This window comes from Centropristis striata, chromosome 16 (genome assembly GCF_030273125.1).
Source record: "Centropristis striata isolate RG_2023a ecotype Rhode Island chromosome 16, C.striata_1.0, whole genome shotgun sequence".
Classification (NCBI taxonomy): Eukaryota; Metazoa; Chordata; class Actinopteri; order Perciformes; family Serranidae; genus Centropristis; species Centropristis striata.
Window position 1 is genome coordinate 24,281,022 of NC_081532.1, and position 22,270 is coordinate 24,303,291.

At 41.2% G+C, this 22,270-nt stretch overlaps 1 protein-coding gene across 1 annotated transcript in view; it reads right to left on the minus strand.

The window, feature by feature from the left end:
- Nucleotides 1-3,368: 3,368 nt before the first annotated feature.
- Nucleotides 3,369-22,270, minus strand: part of gabrb1 (gamma-aminobutyric acid type A receptor subunit beta1) — a 150,785-nt gene continuing 131,883 nt past the window's right edge. Inside the window, exon 9 of the mRNA XM_059352919.1 lies at nt 3,369-3,882. Coding sequence (XP_059208902.1) covers nt 3,541-3,882 — 342 coding nt within the window. The 3' untranslated portion in view covers nt 3,369-3,540. The remainder of the gene's footprint in view (nt 3,883-22,270) is intronic.

Sequence of the window (22,270 nt, forward strand, 5' to 3'; positions counted from 1 at the left end):
TAGAGGGAAAACATCAATGTCAGATAATTCTATTCAGTTTATGAAAGCTCATTCAGTGTTCTGATGGCAATGAATCATATTCTATGGCCTTCAGCGTCACATGAACTCAGCACTGTTTTAGACAGCGCTCTCACCACCATCATCAAAACACCAAATGAGAGAATTTCTTTCATAAGAATGTTGTTAGTCACTCCAGTGGAGTTCTACATGATTTGCAGTATGCTGTTCTGGAGGATCCTGGAGGGAGCACACCTTACTGACACACTGTGTGGAGATTTCCCTTTTCATTTATCATCCATGTGTTAGTGTTCCTTAGATAAGACAAATGTCCTCATTATTAACATTACACATTAACTTGGACTACCACTGAATATGTGGGAGAGGGAAAGAGAAAGGGTACCACGCTTGTACCCTTCTGGTGCAGTCAGCAGCCATTATATAACATTTATTAAATCAGGTAATCTCATTGAGATAAAGGTCTCTGTTGCAAGAGAGGCCTGAGTACAGCAGAGAAAAAGAAAGATACTTCCCCCCTTCCTCTTCTTTTACAGTTTTCAGCACAAATAATAAGATTTGCCTCACCGACACAAAACAGATTTTTGCTTCACTTTGGTTTCCTGTAATAAATAAAGTCCCGTCTTCCTTCCGATACAATATTTGTCATGTTGGACATTTTTGCAAAACCCTGGATCACGTTCAGTGGTAACATTTTTTACATCCAATGCCAACATTTTTCTGTGCATAGTGACAATGGTATGGTTGAGGTTAGGGCAAGATTTTGTCTATGGCAGCAAACGAACTATGGTTAATGTGCGCCTACGGTAAAGCAACTAAAACACTTGTCCACTTGTATTGGTAAAGGTAGGGAGAGATCATTTAAATGTTAATCGCAAGTCTTTAACAGAACACAAAATCCAGTCTCCTGTGTGAAACTCAGACTTGCTATGTCCATCCACTCCCCTGTCTTCCACATCCTAACACCCATCCATCCATCCATCATATATATATGGAATATAGATGGAGCGGTAAATCAAGAGCTTTGCCTTCAGGCTCAGCTCCTTCTTCACCACGACGGTCCGGTACAACGCCCGCATCACTGCTGACGCTGCACCAAAGCGTCTGTCAATCTCACGCTTAGTTCTAACCTCACTGCTGAACAAGACCCCGAGATACTTGAACTCCTTCGCTTGAGGCAGTACCTCTCTCCACCCAGAGGGGGCAGTACCTCTCCCCACCCAGAGGGGGCAGTACCTCTACCCACCCAGAGGGGGCAGTACCTCTCTCCACCCAGAGGGGCAGAGAACCATGGCCTCAGACTTGGAGGTGCTGACTCTCATCCCAACCGATTCACACTCGGCTGCAAACCGCCCCAATGAGTGCTGGAGGTTCCGGTCTGATGAAGCCAAAAGAACAACATCATCTGCAAAAAGCAGAGATGCAATTCTAAGGTCACCAAACCGGATCCCTTCCTCCACATCCTAACGTTCCACCTCACAATAGACTGGAAGGACCACTCCACTTCCTGCATTAGCACTGAACATAATTTGTGAGGTGAAGAATTCTCCAATATGGACTCAATTTCTAGGCACACCAAACTGGATATTACATGCTCTTTGTGTGATTAAATTGTTGATCACATCTGCTGTCCTACTGGTTTGTACATTTTGAACCTGACTGTAGGCCTGGGCCTGAACAAACTTACGCCTGGATTCCACTGGATGCGTAACGACTCCGACAGGGGTCTGTCCGCAACGGCTGCGTATCTACGCAGTCCGTCAACACCCACCGGATCCGTCTGTGTCGGAGCTGTTGCGGACAGCAGAGTCCCGAGGACGCACGAGATCTCGCGAATTCAATTGATATAACTGGAAGATAATCAACATCTCCTCGTTAATGACTGGAGACAAATCCAGCGACTCCGTCTTAACCAGCGCTAACGAGGTCGGCCGGCTTGTTAACGAGCCGGCCGACCTCGTTAGCGAACCCGAGGTATTTTATTTTGAAAATATACCGGTGTTTTATTTTGTGTCTGTGCAAGACTTCCTGTCCCGAACGATCTGCTCTGTGCTGAATTTATGCGTAGTGCTCCGTCGTCTGACAAAAATAGAAGCTCTGCGCAAGTGTTGCGAGGGCTGTCGGATGGCCCTGCGTTGTCGGACTCATTACGCAGCGGATCTGCAGTCGGTGGAATCTCACACATTGATTATAATGGGTGCGTAACGGCTCCGACGACGGATCTGCAGCCGTTACGCATCCAGTGGAATCCAGGCGTTAAACTTGGGTCTTATAATGAACCTTAGCCCCCTACATACACTACATACATTTTGATAGTAGCTGAAAAATAAAGTAAGATAGAGTAACATTGAACTTATACTTGCCCTTTGATTACAAACTCAGATTATTGGACCTCTATGTAATTCTACTAGTTATGAACAATATAATTCAGCTAGAATGTTCAATAATAGTCTGTAACACCACATATTTCAACACCAGCAGCGAGTTTTATCAGGGCTTAAAATTTTGAATGTGATTTTGAAAGCATGGTGACATCATTGGTCATTCTTTACCTGATTTCTTTTAAAGAAAATTACATTGTACATGCTCACAGACGCTGTGAGAATATTGTAGGTACAAATTTGACAACATTTTGATTTTTGAGAAATTAGTGGAGTTCCAATTAACATCTGTCCTGTACTTACCTTAAATGTAATGATTGTTCGAAAGCATACAGTATAATGATTATAATACAGGGTGGCTCAGAAGAGCCGTGCAAAGCCTTTTTTTTCTTTTCTTTTTTTTTTTACAGAAGTGAAAAGAAACTTGTCAAACAAAAGACATGTCATTCATGAAACCCAAACTGACATGTTTGTTAGCTCACAGATGGCTGTCAGAGAAGGATTTCAACATAATGATACTTATCCAACTCCACCAAAATAACCCCAGCCGGAGCACTAAGCTTAAAACCCAATAAGAACTACCTTATTATGATGGAGTTCAAACAAACGTCTTCTTCAATCACAAGATCACATAAAAACTGTTTTAGTTACCTACGTGTTTTGCCCTGGGCTTACTTTTCTTTTGTTTTCGAGCTTAAGCAAACAAAAAGTGTTTCATTCACATGCAAAAGTGAGATAACAGAAGGTAAGAAAAAGAGATAGAATAAATGAAAGATCATTGCCCGTAATTTTGGAGTCACCAAAGTCTTTTTGGCAAGTTTGAACTTGTAAATACCATATCTTTACTGTGTCTTAAATTCCATTATTTTTATCTATCTCTATTGTATGGATAAGTACAGCAAAAGTGATAGAATTTTTAATAAATTATACCTCTGTTGTATAGATATATATATATATATTTATATATATATATATATATATATTTATATATTATATATTAAATTGTATTTACATTGTAAAGACAGCCAGATCTATTCATTCCAAAACAGGATTTATACAAATGGACTGAATGCTCCTTCATTTTCATCGCTGTACAAGACCTAGGTAGCTTTTCTATCCAATCATTATCAGAGCTGCTGCCACCCTAGTGGACATAGTAAAGCCAGTAGACCAGGTTGAAGAAGGTAAATGCGATTGGGAAGACGACACGGGACCACTTGTCTATGGCGTTGACATCCGTGAGGTCGGGGATCTTGACTTTGAGCTGCGAGGCCCTCCTCCGCAAGCGGCCCTTCTTGTGGCCCATTGGCCGGTCGATGGCCGGCCGTCCGTACAGGTCTCGGCTGGTCATGGGTTTGCGATACTGTATGCTGGCGCTGTCATAGGAGAACATGGTAGCCCGAGGGTCGTTGAGAGCGCCCATCATATCTGATCCACCCATCTCACTGGTTAGATTGGTCAGGAGGATGTTGCCATGAGCATCAACCTGAGGAAAGAGGTCATCAGATTTCATTCAGTTCTTCTTGTAACCAAAACCACAAATAGAATTCACAGTCAAAGGTCCCTGATAGGGCTGGGCGATATATATCAATATATTTTTAAATGTGATATGGAATTAGACCACATATAGTTCATTTTTTTCTTTCTTTATATATAACTGCTGCCCTTACTAGGGTTTGTCATATTTAGTTATTTCGTAATGTTCGTTATTCTTTTCTAGGCTAAGCTATTTTTATTTAAGATATTTTATGATTTAAATGTGGACTTTATGGAGCTTTGATTTTTTTTAAAAAGTTCTCCTGTTGTTATAAAGTATTTATGTTCACTTATAAAACAGGTTTAACAAAACCACTTGTGATTTGTCATATTTGGCTTTGACTGAACATTTGCTCTCATTTTGTGATAAAAAATATCAGGATATATATCGTATATCGATATTTAGCCAAAGGCCATGTTTATACATAGCAGGGCATTTAGAGAAACAAATATTCCCCCCCTCCGTTACACCATCGAGCGCCATTATAACTATGCCAAACCTATTATATGGGCGGCAGTGTAGGGAGAAGGATAAAGCCATGCAAGCCAATCAGAATTCTAGAATCAACAACAACAAATAACACGAGCGACTTCCTGTTCCTTTCAAAACAACTAGATAGAATGAGTGAGAACCTAAAACCCGTTTCTCCCAGATGACACGACAACACATAACCGGAGTTTTCCAAATTCTCCACTTTGCCGGAGTTTTTAGAAATAATCGTTTTCTGTGATAAAAACGGGGTTTTCGTGTAAATGAGAGGCCAAACCGCATGGAAATATCTGCGTTTTCCCTTTGTGTAAACGGGGCCTAAATATATCGGGATATGACTTTTGGTCCATATCGCCCAGCCCTAGCCCCTGCATCCCTGCGTCCCAGCATCCTATTTTGGGTAAATATTTGAACATTGTGTCTTAGACTGCTCCATACTGCAGCGTCACTCATGCAGTGATTGGGAGAGGTAAAACTCAACAGCAACACTTCTAGAATGCAGGACAACTTTATTGTTGGTCCAGTGCATTTCAGCTTGTGGCCTTCATCATGGTCACCTTGACCTCTTCACACTTTTTCTCTCTTCCATGAACCTTAGAAGGTGATGCGTAGACAGCCTTTTTATCCAGCCTATGACTGGGAAATGGAATAAACACTTTTGCCCACAGGTATTCTGCCCTATAACTGCAGTAACTACATGAAGGGGATAACTTAGAAAAACTGCTTTAAAGTTGTTGTTTTTTTACATTTTTTAACTGGCCAGCCAAATGGGTTATAGATAGGTTAGTGATATGACAATTATTTCTACATGTATTGATGATGTCATTTATTTGCTCAAAAATCACAATGATTTATTTGACCTTTGACCCCAAAAATGTAGTTATTGCACTCTGTTTCTGCATTACTATTAGAACCTTTTACAGCAAAACCAGAGTGCAGTAACTACAATATTGTTGTCTTCTTTCAGCTTTTATATTTTGTTTTCAGTAAATAAACATTTTCAAATTGATTTTGTTATCAGTGTATTTAAGTGTTTAACAGCTCTATTCAAAGATTTGTGTATTTTAGACTTGATATCATGAAGCAATGTTATACTTTAGTGTTAATATAATTTTATCTCACTTTTTGTACTTCATCACTATATAGATAATAATTTCCCTATCAAATAAACTCATAATTTCTAATATCCGTGTCTTCACTATTCCAAGCAATGAAGAAATTCAAGGCTATACTGTATCATGTATCTGTATCAATGTAACTGACATCCATCATGGACAACCCCTCTCAGCCCTGCAGGACACTGTGGGGTCTCTGAGCAGCTCCTCCAGCAGCAGACTGTTACATCCAGCTGCTGCAGCTCATTCATTCATTCCAGCTGCTATAAGACTGTACAACACCAGCACAATCTGAATGTGTTGGAGTTTTTATTTTGTGTGCTTGCTTGCAAAAGCACACTAACTACTATTCACCGGGACTATTTTTAGTTTGTGTGCTTGCTTGCAAAAGCACACTAACTACTATTCACCGGGTCTATTCTTATTTTGTGTGCTTGCTTGCAAAAGCACACTAATTGTTATTCCTCTGGCTTATTTTGTGTGCTTGCTTGCAAAAGCACACTAACTACTATTCACCGGGACTATTTTTATTTTGTGTGCTTGCTTGCAAAAGCACACTAACTACTATTCACCGGGCTTATTTTGTGTGCTTGCTTGCAAAAGCACACTAATTGTTATTCCGTGGGCTTATTAGTGCCACGGCTGAGCAGCGAGGCACTCATCCTCACTGCAAGCAGTGAGGATGAGTGCCTCGTGCGAAGCTCTTATTATTGAGCTTTTCTCTTATTATTGCTCATGTTTATTATTATTTTGTGTGCTTGCTTGCAAAAGCACACTAACTACTATTCACCGTGTCTATTTTTATTATTATTCTTCCGTTTCGTTTTTCCGTCGACTACTCCTCCCAGAGTTTTGGTCGCACATACACAAAAAAGGTATCAAACCGACCGGCTCGCCCATGACCAGTGTGCTATGACTTTTATAAGGGTTTCGACAAACGGTTTTCAAATTATTGGGCAAAAACACGTCAAAAAATCCCCCCAATGTAACCCTATGGAGAGTCTAGAGTGGTGATGTCATCAAACAGAGTGTAGAGGGAGAGAAAGAATTGTCAAAAAATAAATTTGAAAACTGCGCTCCAGGCCGCAAATTTCACTCTACAGAAATAATTTATACATAGAAACGTAGGAAAATTTGTCCTCTCACTCACAATCCTCTGGTAAAGCTGTCAGAGTTATAGTTTTGGCGCAGGACGCACAGATGCACAGACAAAACGCACCAACTGCCTCATTGGCTCCCATATTAAAAATGCAGGAAGATTTCTCAAAAAAAAAAATGTAACCGTTTTTTTAAATCGCTCTAACAAAGCTATTTTTTCATTTTTCTTAAAAAAAAAAATATGTAGACGTTGAGGAAGAACTCAGGACGCTCAAAGTGAAGTCGGATCAATGATAGGTATTATGGTTTTGCCAAAAATGCTTTCTGTTCGAGGCCAGAATTTTCAGTTTGTCCACCTCTGTCTGCGGAACTGTCTCCAACAGCAGTTAATTTCAGTTGATTGCTCTGCTCTTATTGGTCGACTCCACCTGGCCACGTGGTTGCTTAGCTACCACAGCCTCCCCCCTCCCCCCTCCCTCCTCCAACACAGACATTCTAACTGATAACTGTCAGTTTACTCTAAGTAAACAGACATGTTGTTCTTCATAAAACATGAGACCTTATAACTTGACCATACATTGTCCAATCTTCCTCAAACTTGTCAAGCATAATGATGGTTCATCACTGACCACTTATACATAACAATATTTCATAAATTCACGCCCTTTTTGATTAGCCACGCCCCCTTTCATAACCAATTAACCGTTTGTCCTAGAGACTTGTATAAAGTGTCAGATTACTCGGCATAGAGTCCCTGTTTAACTGGTGATTGATAACCCCGCCCCTTTTTATTAGCCACGCCCCCTTTTACTAACTAGTGAACCGTTTGTCCTAGAGACTTGTACGAGGTGTCAGTGCACTCAGCAGAAAGTCCCTGTTTAATCCCTGCCCCTTTTGATAAGCCACGAGAGTCACAGTCCCGAGGCAAGCACACAATCAAAATTTCTTTAGAAATTTTCTAGTTAGTGCCACGGCTGAGCAGCGAGGCACTCTCCTTCACTGCAAGCAGTGAAGGAGAGTGCCTCGAGCTTTGCTCGAGGCATCTCTTATTATTGCTCATGTTTATTATTATTAGTGCCACGGCTGAGCAGCGAGGCATCTCTTATTATTGCTCATGTTTATTATTATTTTGTGTGCTTGCTTGCAAAAGCACACTAACTACTATTCACCGGGACTATTTTTATTATTTTGTGTGCTTGCTTGCAAAAGCACACTAACTACTATTCACCGTGTCTATTTTTATTATTCTTCCGTTTCTTCCGTGTTGTTTTTCCGTTGACTACTCCTCCCAGAGTTTTGGTCGCACATACACAAAAAAGGTATCAAATCGACCGGCTCACCCATGACCAGTGTGCTATGACTTTTCTAAGGGTTTTGACAAACGGTTTTCAAATTATTGGGAAAAAACACGTCAAAAAATCCCCCCAATGTAACCCTATGGAGAGTCTAGAGTGGTGATGTCATCAAACAGAGTGTAGAGGGAGAGAACGAATTGTCAAAAAATAAATTTGAAAACTGTGCTCCAGGCCTCAAATTTCACTCTACAGAAATAATTTATACATAGAAACGTAGGAAAATTTGTCCTCTCACTCACAATCCTCTGGTAAAGCTGTCAGAGTTATAGTTTGGGCGCAGGACGCACAGATGCACAAACAAAACACATCAACTGCCTCATTGGCTCCCATATTAAAAATGAAGGAAGATTTCTCCCAAAAAATTTTTTTACAGTTTTTTAAAATCGCTCTAACAAAGCTATTTTTTCATCTTTCTTTAAAAAAAATATATGTAGACGTTGAGGAAGAACTCAGGACGCTCAAAGTGAAGTCGGATCAATGATAGGTATTATGGTTTTGCCAAAAATGCTTTCTGTTCGAGGCCAGAATTTTCAGTTTGTCGACCTCTGTCTGCTCACTGTGACGGAACTGTCAGTTAATTTCAGTTGATTGCTCTGCTCTTATTGGTCGACTCCACCTGGCCACCTGGTTGCTTAGCTACAAATGCCTCCCCCCTCCCTCCTCCAACACAGACATTTTAACTGATAACTGTCAGTTTACTCTAAGTGAACAGACCTAATAACTTGACCATACATTGTCCAATCTTCCTCAAACTTGCCAAGCATGATGATGGTTCATCACTGACCACTTATACATAACAATGTTTCATAAATTCCCGCCATTTTTGATTAGCCACGCCCCCTTTCATAACTAATGAACCGTTTCTCCTAGATACTTGTATGAGGTGTCTGTGAACTCAGGACAGAGTCCCTGTTTAACTGCTGATTCAAGCCACGCCCCCTTTGAGTGACCACGCCCCCTTTTACTAACTTGTGGACCGTTTGTCCTACAGACTTGTATGAGGTGTCTGTGAACTCAGGACAGAGTCCCTGTTTGACTGTTGATTTGAGCCACGAGAATGATGGTCCAGAGGCAAGCACACAATCACTCCATCTGGCCACCTGGTTGCTTAGCTACCAAAGCCTCCCCCCTCCCACCTCCAACACAGACATTCTAACTGATAACTGTCAGTTTACTCTAAGTAAACAGACATGGTGTTTCTTCATAAAACATGAGACCTTATAACTTGACCATACATTGTCCAATCTGCCTCAAACTTGTCATGCATGATGATGGTTCATCACTTTTCAGTTCTACATAACAATAATTCATAAATTCCCGCCCTTTTTATTAGCCACGCCCCCTTTTACTAACTAATGAACCGTTTGTCCTAGAAACTTGTATAAGGTGTCAGATTACTCAGCATAGAGTCCCTGTTTAACTGGTGATTGATTACCCCGCCCCTTTTGATTAGCCACGCCCCTTTTACTAACTAGTGAACCGTTTGTCCTAGAGACTTGTATGAGGTGTCAGTGTACTCAGCAGAAAGTCCTTGTTTAATCCCTGCCCCTTTTGATAAGCCACGAGAGTCACAGTCCAGAGGCAAGCACACAATCAAAATTTCTTTAGAAATTTTCTAGTTATTCTTCCGTTTCTTCCGTGTCATTTTTCGGTCGACTACTCCTCCCAGAGTTTTGGTCGCACATACACAAAAAAGGTATCAAATCGACCGGCTCGCCCATGACAAGTGTGCTATGACTTTTATAAGAGTTTCGACAAACGGTTTTCAAATTATTGGGCAAAAACACGTCAAAAAATCCCCCCAATGTAACCCTATGGAGAGGCTAGAGTGGTGATGTCATCAAACAGAGTGTAGAGGGAGAGAACGAATTGTCAAAAAATAAATTTGAAAACTGCGCTCCAGGCCGCAAATTCCACTCTACAGAAATAATTTATACATAGAAACGTAGGGAAATTTGTCCTCTCACTCACAATCCTCTGGTAAAGCTGTCAGAGTTATAGTTTGGGCGCAGGATGCACAGATGCACAAACAAAACGCACCAACTGCCTCATTGGCTCCAATATTAAAAATGCAGGAAGATTTCTCCCCCAAAAAAATTTAACCGTTTTTTTAAATCGCTCTAACAAAGCTATTTTTTCATCTTTCTTAAAAAAAAATATATGTAGATGTTCAGGAAGAACTCAGGACGCTCAAAGTGAAGTCGGATCAATGATAGGTATTATGGTTTTGCCAAAAATGCTTTCTGTTCGAGGCCAGAAATTTCAGTTTGTCCACCTCTGTCTGCGGAACTTTCTCCAACAGCAGTTAATTTCAGTTGATTGCTCTGCTCTTATTGGTCGACTCCACCTGGCCACGTGGTTGCTTAGCTACCAAAGCCTCCCCCCTCCCCCCTCCCCTCCTCCAACACAGACATTCTAACTGATAACTGTCAGTAAACAGACTTCATAAAACATGAGACCTTATAACTTGACCATACATTGTCCAATCTTCCTCAAACTTGTCAAGCATGATGATGGTTCATCACTGACCACTTATACATAACAATATTTCATAAATTCCCGCCCTTTTTGATTAGCCACGCCCCCTTTCATAACCAATGAACCGTTTGTCCTAGAGACTTGTATGAGGTGTGAGTGTACTCAGCAGAAAGTCCCTGTTTAATCCCTGCCCCTTTTGATAAGCCACGAGAGTCACGGTCCAGAGGCAAGCACACAATCAAAATTTCTTTAGGAATTTTCTAGTTTTTCTTCCGTTTCTTCCGTGGTGTTTTTTCGGTCGACTACTCCTCCCACAGTTTTGGTCGCACATACACAAAAAAGGTATCAAATCAACCGGCTCGCCCATGACAAGTGTGCTATGACTTTTATAAGGGTTTCGACAAACGGTTTTCAAATTATTGGGCAAAAACACGTCAAAAAATCCCCCCAATGTAACCCTATGGAGAGTCTAGAGTGGTGATGCCATCAAACAGAGTGTAGAGGGAGAGAACGAATTGTCAAAAAATACATTTGAAAACTGCGCTCCAGGCCGCAAATTTCACTCTACAGAAATAATTTATACATAGAAACGTAGGAAAATTTGTCTTCTCACTCACAATCCTCTGGTAAAGCTGTCAGAGTTATAGTTTTGGCGCAGGACGCACAGATGCACAAACAAAACACATCAACTGCCTCATTGGCTCCCATATTAAAAATGCAGGAAGATTTCTCCCCCAAATTTTTTTTTACAGTTTTTTAAAATCGCTCTAACAAAGCTATTTTTTCATCTTTCTTTAAAAAAAATATATGTAGACGTTCAGGAAGAACTCAGGACGCTCAAAGTGAAGTCGGATCAATGATAGGTATTATGATTTTGCCAAAAATGCTTTCTGTTCGAGGCCAGAATTTTCAGTTTGTCGACCTCTGTCTGCTCACTGTGACGGAACTGTCAGTTAATTTCAGTTGATTGCTCTGCTCTTATTGGTCGACTCCACCTGGCCACCTGGTTGCTTAGCTACAAAAGCCTCCCCCCTCCCCCCTCCCACCTCCAACACAGACATTCTAACTGATAACTGTCAGTTTACTCTAAGTGAACAGACCTAATAATTTGACCATACATTGTCCAATCTTCCTCAAACTTGCCAAGCATGATGATGGTTCATCACTGACCACTTATACATAATAATGTTTCATGAATTCCCGCCCCTTTTGATTAGCCACGCCCCCTTTCATAACTAATGAACCGTTTGTCCTAGAGACTTGTATGAGGTGTCTGTGAACTCAGGACAGAGTCCCTATTTAACTGCTGATTCAAGCCACGCCCCCTTTGAGTGACCACGCCCCCTTTTACTAACTTGTGAACCGTTTGTCCTACAGACTTGTATGAGGTGTCTGTGAACTCAGGACAGAGTCACTGTTTGACTGTTGATTTGAGCCACGAGAATGATGGTCTAGAGGCAAGCACACAATCAAAATTTCTTTAGAAATTTTCTAGTTAGTGCCACGGCTGAGCAGCGAGGCACTCATCTTCACTGCAAGCAGTGAGGATGAGTGCCTCGTGCGAAGCACGAGGCATCTCTTATTATTGCTCATGTTTATTATTATTTATTTATTAGTGCCACGGCTGAGCAGCGAGGCACTCATCTTCACTGCAAGCAGTGAGGATGAGTGCCTCGTGCGAAGCACGAGGCATCTCTTATTATTGCTCATGTTTATTATTTTGTGTGCTTGCTTGCAAAAGCACACTAATTGTTATTCCTCGGGCTTATTATTCTTCCGTTTCTTCCGTGTCATTTTTCGGTCGACTACTCCTCCCAGAGTTTTGGCCGCACATACACGAAAAAGGTATCAAATCGACCGGCTCGCCCATGACAAGTGTGCTATGACTTTTATAAGGGTTTCGACAAACGGTTTTCAAATTATTGGGCAAAAACACGTCAAAAAATCCCCCCAATGTAACCCTATGGAGGCTCTAGAGCGGTGATGTCATCAAACAGAGTGTAGAGGGAGAGAACGAATTGTCAAAAAATAAATTTGAAAACTGCGCTCCAGGCCGCAAATTTCACTCTACAGAAATAATTTATACATAGAAACGTAGGAAAATTTGTCCTCTCACTCACAATCCTCTGGTAAAGCTGTCAGAGTTATAGTTTTGGCGCAGGACGCACAGATGCACAAACAAAACGCAGCAACTGCCTCATTGGCTCCCATATTAAAAACGCAGGAAGATTTCATAAAAAAGTAGATGTAAGTGTTTTTTTAAATCGCTCCAACAAAGCTATTTTTTCATTTTTCTTAAAAAAAAATATATGTAGACGTTGAGGAAGAACTCAGGACGCTCAAAGTGAAGTCGGATCAATGATAGGTATTATGGTTTTGCCAAAAATGCTTTCTGTTCGAGGCCAGAATTTTCAGTTTGTCCACCTCTGTCTGCGGAACTGTCTCCAACAGCAGTTGATTTCAGTTGATTGCTCTGCTCTTATTGGTCGACTCCACCTGGCCACGTGGTTGCTTAGCTACCAAAGCCTCCCCCCTCCCCCCTCCCTCCTCCAACACAGACATTCTAACTGATAACTGTCAGTTTACTCTAAGTAAACAGACCTAATAACTTGACCATACATTGTCCAATCTTCCTCAAACTTGCCAAGCATGATGATGGTTCAACACTGACCACTTATACATAATAATGTTTCATAAATTCCCGCCCTTTTTGATTAGCCACGCCCCCTTTCATAACTAATGAACCGTTTGTCCTAGAAACTTGTATGAGGTGTCTGTGAACTCAGGACAGAGTCCCTATTTAACTGCTGATTCAAGCCACGCCCCCTTTGAGTGACCACGCCCCCTTTTACTAACTTGTGAACCGTTTGTCCTACAGACTTGTATGAGGTGTCTGTGAACTCAGGACAGAGTCCCTGTTTGACTGTTGATTTGAGCCACGAGAATGATGGGCCAGAGGCAAGCACACAATCAAAATTTCTTTAGAAATTTTCTAGTTATTATTCTTCCGTTTCTTCCGTGGTGTTTTTTCGGTCGACTACTCCTCCCAGAGTTTTGGTCGCACATACACAAAAAAGGTATCAAATTGACCGGCTTGCCCATGACAAGTGTGCTATGACTTTTCTAAGGGTTTCGACATACGGTTTTCAAATTATTGGGCAAAAACACGTCAAAAAATCCCCCCAATGTAACCCTATGGAGAGTCTAGAGTGGGGAAGTCATCAAACAGAGTGTAGAGGGAGAGAAAGAATTGTCAATAAATAAATTTGAAAACTGCGCTCCAGGCCGCAAATTTCACTCTACAGAAATAATTTATACATAGAAACGTAGGAAAATTTGTCTTCTCACTCACAATCCTCTGGTAAAGCTGTCAGAGTTATAGTTTGGGCGCAGGACGCACAGATGCTCAAACAAAATGCACCAACTGCCACATCGGCTCCCATATTAAAAATGAAGGAAGATTTCTCAAAAAAAAAAATTTAACAGTTTTTTAAAATCGCTCTAACAAAGCTATTTTTTCATTTTTCTTAAAAAAAAAACATATGGAGATGTTCAGGAAGAACTCAGGACGCTCAAAGTGAAGTCGGATCAATGATAGGTATTATGGTTTTGCCGAAAATGCTTTCTGTTCGAGGCCAGAATTTCAAGTTTGTCGACCTCTGTCTGCTCACTTTGACGGAACTGTCTCCATCGTCAGTTAATTTCAGTTAATTGCTCTGCTCTGATTGGTCGATTCCACCTGGCCACGTGGTTGCTTAGCTACCAAAGCCCCCCCCCCTCCAACACAGACATTCTAACTGATAACTGTCAGTTTACTCTAAGTAAACAGACATGGCTTTCTTCATAAAACACGAGACCTTATAACTTGACCATACATTGTCCAGTCTGCCTCAAACTTGTCATGCATGATGATGGTTCATCACTTTTCAGTTCTACATAACAATAATTCATAAATTCCAGCCCTTTTTATTAGCCACGCCCCCTTTTACTAACTAATGAACCGTTTGTCCTAGAAACTTGTATAAGATGTCAGATTACTCAGCATAGAGTCCCTGTTTAACTGGTGATTGATAACCCCGCCCCTTTTGATAAGCCACGCCCATTTTACTAACCAGTGAACCGTTTGTCCTAGAGACTTGTATGAGGTGTGAGTGTACTCAGCAGAAAGTCCCTGTTTAATCCGTGCCCCTTTTGATAAGCCACGAGAGTCACGGTCCAGAGGCAAGCACACAATCAAAATTTCTTTAGAAATTTTCTAGTTCTTCTTCCGTTTCTTCCGTGTCATTTTTCGGTCGACTACTCCTCCCAGAGTTTTGGTCACACATACACAAAAAAGGTATCAAACCGACCGGCTCGCCCATGACAAGTGTGCTATGACTTTTATAAGGTTTTCGACAAACGGTTTTCAAATTATTGGGCAAAAACACGTCAAAAAATCCCCCCAATGTAACCCTATGGAGAGTCTAGAGTGGTGAAGTCATCAAACAGAGTGTAGAGGGAGAGAAAGAATTGTCAAAAAATAAATTTGAAAACTGTGCTCCAGGCCTCAAATTTCACTCTACAGAAATAATTTATACATAGAAACGTAGGAAAATTTGTCCTCTCACTCACAATCCTCTGGTAAAGCTGTCAGAGTTATAGTTTGGGCGCAGGACGCACAGATGCTCAAACAAAATGCACCAACTGCCGCATCGGCTCCCATATTAAAAATGAAGGAAGATTTCTCAAAAAAAAAATTTAACAGTTTTTTAAAATCGCTCTAACAAAGCTATTCTTTCATTTTTCTTCAGGAAGAACTCAGGACGCTCAAAGTAAAGTCGGATCAATGATAGGTATTATGGTTTTGCCGAAAATGCTTTCTGTTCGAGGCCAGAATTTTCAGTTTGTCCATCTCTGTCTGCGGAACTGTCTCCAACAGCAGTTAATTTCAGTTGATTGCTCTGCTCTTATTGGTCGACTCCACCTGGCCACCTGGTTGCTTAGCTACCAAAGCCTCCCCCTCCCCCCTCCCTCCTCCAACACAGACATTCTAACTGATAACTGTCAGTTTACTCTAAGTAAACAGACATGGTGTTTCTTCATAAAACATGAGACCTTATAACTTGACCATACATTGTCCAATTTGCCTCAAACTTGTCATGCATGATGATGGTTCATCACTTTTCAGTTCTACATAACAATAATTCATAAATTCCCGCCCTTTTTATTAGCCACGCCCCCTTTTACTAACTAATGAACTGTTTGTCCTAGAAACTTGTATAAGGTGTCAGATTACTCAGCATAGAGTCCATGTTTAACTGGTGATTGATAACCCCGCCCCTTTTGATAAACCACGCCCCTTTTCTAACTAGTGAACCGTTTGTCCTAGAGACTTGTATGAGGTGTGAGTGTACTCAGCAGAAAGTCCCTGTTTAATCCCCGCCCCTTTTGATAAGCCACGAGAGTCACGGTCCAGAGGCAAGCACACAATCAAAATTTCTTTAGGAATTTTCTAGTTTTGTGTGCTTGCTTGCAAAAGCACACTAATTGTTATTCCTCGGGCTTATTTTGTGTGCTTGCTTGCAAAAGCACACTAACTCATATTCACCGGGACTATTTTTATTTTGTGTGCTTGCTTGCAAAAGCACACTAATTGTTATTCCGTGGGCTTATTAGTGCCACGGCTGAGCAGCGAGGCACTCATCTTCACTGCAAGCAGTGAGGATGAGTGCCTCGTGCGAAGCACGAGGCATCTCTTATTATTGCTCATGTTTATTATTATTATTATTATTATATATAGATTATTCTTCCGTAAAAACTTTGGCGCGTAACTAGTCTCGCAGCTTTGAGAAATCGCGAAAAGTAAAAACGTCAGAAGTTGCGCCCTAATCGGGAATCGTGTGGAATGACTTTTATTAGCGATCGGCGCGCACGTTTTCGCACAACGTGCACAAACGTGCACTTTTCGGCCCATCCGGAACGCATTGCGCCAACTTTGGGGCCTCACCATTCGCAAACCGTTGCTCGTAAAATTCCGAACCGATTTAGAAAGTTGTAGGGCCTGAATTTAACTCTAGTCCTGTGAAATTTCAAAGCGATTGCACGTATAGTTTTCGCACGAAGTGCGAAAACATTTCCATTTTTCCAAACTAATGGGGAGGGCGATTTTCCCATGTGTGTGTATTGCGCGGAATGTTCAGACTCTAGAGCGGTGATGTCATCAAGCAGAGTGGAGAGGGAGAGAAGGAATTGTCAAAAAATAAATTTGAAAACTGCGCTCCAGGCCGCAAATTCCACTCTACAGAAATAATTTATACATAGAAACGGAGGAAAATTTGTCTTCTCACTCACAATCCTCTGGTAAAGCTGTCAGAGTTATAGTTTGGGCGCAGGACACAGAGAAGTGCCACCAAAACGCATCAACTGCCCCATTGAGTCCCATATTAAAAACACGTGAGGATTTTTGAAAAAATCAGATGTAAGAGTTTTTTTAAATCGCTCTAACAAAGCTATTTTTTAATTTTTCTTAAAAAAAAATACATGTAGACATTCAGGAAGAACTCAGGACGCTCAAAGTGAAGTCAGATTAGTGATAGGTGTTATGGTTTTGCCAAAAATGCTTTCTGTTCGAGGCCAGAATTTTCAGTTTGTCCACCTCTGGCTGCTCACTTTAGCAAAGCATTGTCAGTGACAGTTAGTTTCTGTTGATTGCTCTGCTCTGATTGGTCGACTCCACCTGGCCACGTGGTTGCTTAGCTACCAAAGCTCACCCCCCCTCCCTCTCCCCTCCTCCAACACAGACATTTTAACTGAAAACAGTTAACTCTTTTAACTTGACCATACATTGTCCAATCTGCCTCAAACTTGTCAGACATGATGATGGCTCATCACTGATTGTCTACATAACATTATTTCATAAATTCCCGCCCTTTTTGATTAGCCACGCCCCCTTTCTTAACTAATGAACCGTTTGTCCTAGAAATTTGTATGAGGTGTCAGATTACTCAGCATGGCGTCCCTGTCTAACTGTTGATTGATAACCCCGCCCCTTTTGATAAGCCACGCCCCTTTTACTAACTAGTGAACCGTTTGTCCTACAGACTTGTATGAGGTGTCTGTGAACTCAGGACAGAGTACCTGTTTGACTGGTGATTGAAGCCACGCCCCCTTTGAGTAGCCACGCCCCTTTTGACTAACTAGTGAACTGTTTGTCCTACAGACTTGTATGAGGTGTCTGTGGACTCAGGACAGAGTCCCTGTTTGACTGGTGATTGAAGCCACGCCCCCTTTGAGTAGCCACGCCCCTTTTTACTAACTAGTGAACCGTTTGTCCTACAGACTTGTATGAGGTGTCTGTGAACTCAGGACAGAGTCCCTGTTTAACTGCTGATTTAAACCACGAGAATCATCCGGCAGTAGTCCCGTGGCACTCCAAAATTTCCCTGGAATTTTGTTTCTAGTATTTATTTTTATTCTTCCGTTTCTTCCGTGTCATTTTTCGGTCGACTACTCCTCCCAGAGTTTTGGTCGCACATACACAAAAAAGGTATCAAACCGACCGGCTCGTCCATGACAAGTGTGCTATGACTTTTATAAGGGTTTCGACAAACGGTTTTCAAATTATTGGGCAAAAACACATCAGAAAATCCCCCCAATGTAACCCTATGGAGAGTCTAGAGTGGTGATGAAATCAAACAGAGTGTAGAGGGAGAGAACGAATTGTCAAAAAATACATTTGAAAACTGCGCTCCAGGCCGCAAATTTCACTCTACAGAAATAATTTATAGATAGAAACGTAGGAAAATTTGTCCTCTCACTCACAATCCTCTGGTAAAGCTGTCAGAGTTATAGTTTGGGCGCAGGACGCACAGATGCTCAAACAAAATGCACCAACTGCCGCATCGGCTCCCATATTAAAAATAAAGGAAGATTTCTCAAAAAAAAAATTTAACAGTTTTTTAAAATCGCTCTAACAAAGCTATTTTTTCATTTTTATTAAAAAAAAACATATGTAGATGTTCAGGAAGAACTCAGGACGCTCAAAGTGAAGTCGGATCAATGATAGGTATTATGGTTTTGCCAAAAATGCTTTCTGTTCGAGGCCAGAATTTCAAGTTTGTCGACCTCTGTCTGCGGAACTGTCTCCATCGTCAGTTAATTTCAGTTGATTGCTCTGCTCTGATTGGTCGACTCCACCTGGCCACGTGGTTGCTTAGCTACCAAAGCCCCCCCCTCCTCCAACACAGACATTCTAACTGATAACTGTCAGTTTACTCTAAGTAAACAGACATGGCTTTCTTCATAAAACACAAGACCTTATAACTTGACCATACATTGTCCAATCTGCCTCAAACTTGTCATGCATGATGATGGTTCATCACTTTTCAGTTCTACATAACAATAATTCATAAATTCCCGCCCTTTTTATTAGCCACGCCCCCTTTTACTAACTAGTGAACCGTTTGTCCTAGAGACTTGTATGAGGTGTGAGTGTACTCAGCAGAAAGTCCCTGTTTAATCCGTGCCCCTTTTGATAAGCCACGAGAGTCACAGTCCAGAGGCAAGCACACAATCAAAATTTCTTTAGGAATTTTCTAGTTCTTCTTCCGTTTCTTCCGTGTTGTTTTTCCGTCGACTACTCCTCCCAGAGTTTTGGTCGCACATACACAAAAAAGGTATCAAATCGACCGGCTCACCCATGACCAGTGTGCTATGACTTTTATAAGGGTTTCGACAAACGGTTTTCAAATTATTGGGAAAAAACACGTCAAAAAATCCCTCCAATGTAACCCTATGGAGAGTCTAGAGTGGAGAAGTCATCAAACAGAGTGTAGAGGGAGAGAAAGAATTGTCAAAAAATAAATTTGAAAACTGCGCTCCAGGCCGCAAATTTCACTCTACAGAAATAATTTATACATAGAAACGTAGGAAAATTTGTCCTCTCACTCACAATCCTCTGGTAAAGCTGTCAGAGTTATAGTTTGGGCGCAGGACGCACAGATGCTCAAACAAAATGCACCAACTGCCGCATCGGCTCCCATATTAAAAATGAAGGAAGATTTCTCCAAAAAAAAATTTAACAGTTTTTTAAAATCGCTCTAACAAAGCTATTTTTTCACTTTTCTTAAAAAAAAACATATGTAGACGTTCAGGAAGAGCTCAGGACGCTCAAAGTGAAGTCGGATCAATGATAGGTATTATGGTTTTGCCGAAAATGCTTTCTGTTCGAGGCCAGAATTTCAAGTTTGTCCACCTCTGTCTGCTCACTTTGATGGAACTGTCTCCATCGTCAGTTAATTTCAGTTGATTGCTCTGCTCTGATTGGTCGACTCCACCTGGCCACGTGGTTGCTTAGCTACCAAAGCCTCCCCCCTCCCCTCCTCCAACACAGACATTCTAACTGATAACTGTCAGTTTACTCTAAGTAAACAGACATGGCTTTCTTCATAAAACACGAGACCTTATAACTTGACCATACATTGTCCAATCTGCCTCAAACTTGTCATGCATGATGATGGTTCATCACTTTTCAGTTCTACATAACAATAATTCATAAATTCCCGCCCTTTTTATTAGCCACGCCCCCTTTTACTAACTAATGAACCGTTTGTCCTAGAAACTTGTATAAGATGTCAGATTACTCAGCATAGAGTCCGTTTAACTGGTGATTGATAACCCCGCCCCTTTTGATAAGCCACGCCCATTTTACTAACTAGTGAACCGTTTGTCCTAGAGACTTGTATGAGGTGTGAGTGTACTCAGCAGAAAGTCCCTGTTTAATCCCTGCCCCTTTTGATAAGCCACGAGAGTCACGGTCCAGAAGCAAGCACACAATCAAAATTTCTTTAGGAATTTTCTAGTTTTGTGTGCTTGCTTGCAAAAGCACACTAACTACTATTCACCGGGCTTATGTCTTTTTATTATTCTTCCGTTTCTTCCGTCATTTTTTCGGTCGACTACTCCTCCCAGAGTTTTGGTCGCACATACACAAAAAAGGTATCAAACCGACCGGCTCGCCCATGACCAGTGTGCTATGACTTTTCTAAGGGTTTCGACAAACGGTTTTCAAATTATTGGGCAAAAACACGTCAAAAAATCCCCCCAATGTAACCCTATGGAGAGTCTAGAGTGGTGATGTAATCAAACAGAGTGTAGAGGGAGAGAACGAATTGTCAAAAAATAAATTTGAAAACTGCGCTCCAGGCCGCAAATTTCACTCTACAGAAATAATTTATACATAGAAACGTAGGAAAATTTGTCCTCTCACTCACAATCCTCTGGTAAAGCTGTCAGAGTTATAGTTTGGGTGCAGGACGCACAGATGCACAAACAAAACACATCAACTGCCTCATTGGCTCCCATGTTAAAAATGCAGGAAGATTTCTCCCCAAAAATTTTTTTACAGTTTTTTAAAATCGCTCTAACGAAGCTATTTTTTCATCTGTCTTTAAAAAAAATATATGTAGACGTTCAGGAAGAACTCAGGACGCTCAAAGTGAAGTCGGATCAATGATAGGTATTATGGTTTTGCCAAAAATGCTTTCTGTTCGAGGCCAGAATTTTCAGTTTGTCGACCTCTGTCTGCTCACTGTGATGGAACTGTCAGTTAATTTCAGTTGATTGCTCTGCTCTTATTGCTTAGCTACCAAAGCCTCCCCCCTCCCTCCTCCAACACAGACATTTTAACCGATAACTGTCAGTTTACTCTAAGTGAACAGACCTAATAACTTGACCATACATTGTCCAATCTGCCTCAAACTTGTCATGCATGATGATGGTTCATCACTTTTCAGTTCTACATAACAATAATTCATAAATTCCCGCCCTTTTTATTAGCCACGCCCCTTTTACTAACTAATGAACCGTTTGTCCTAGAAACTTGTATAAGATGTCAGATTACTCAGCATAGAGTCCCTGTTTAACTGGTGATTGATAACCCCGCCCCTTTTGATAAGCCACGCCCATTTTACTAACTAGTGAACCGTTTGTCCTAGAGACTTGTATGAGGTGTGAGTGTACTCGGCAGAAAGTCCCTGTCTAATCCCTGCCCCTTTTGATAAGCCACGAGAGTCACGGTCCAGAGGCAAGCACACAATCAAAATTTCTTTAGGAATTTTCTAGTTATTCTTCCGTTTCTTCCGTGTCATTTTTCGGTCGACTACTCCTCCCAGAGTTTTGGTTGCACATACACAAAAAAGGTATCAAACCGACCGGCTCGCCCATGACAAGTGTGCTATGACTTTTATAAGGGTTTCGACAAACGGTTTTCAAATTATTGGGCAAAAACACGTCAAAAAATCCCCCCAATGTAACCCTATGGAGAGTCTAGAGTGGGGAAGTCATCAAACAGAGTGTAGAGGGAGAGAAAGAATTGTCAAAAAATAAATTTGAAAACTGCGCTCCAGGCCGCAAATTTCACTCTACAGAAATAATTTATACATAGAAACGTAGGAAAATTTGTCCTCTCACTCACAATCCTCTGGTAAAGCTGTCAGAGTTATAGTTTGGGCACAGGACGCACAGATGCTCAAACAAAATGCACCAACTGCCGCATCGGCTCCCATATTAAAAATGAAGGAAGATTTCTCAAAAAAAAAATTTAACAATTTTTTAAAATCGCTCTAACAAAGCTATTTTTTCATTTTTCTTAAAAAAAAAACATATGTCGATGTTCAGGAAGAACTCAGGACGCTCAAAGTGAAGTCGGATCAATGATAGGTATTATGGTTTTGCCGAAAATGCTTTCTGTTCGAGGCCAGAATTTCAAGTTTGTCGACCTCTGTCTGCTCACTTTGATGGAACTGTCTCCATCGTCAGTTAATT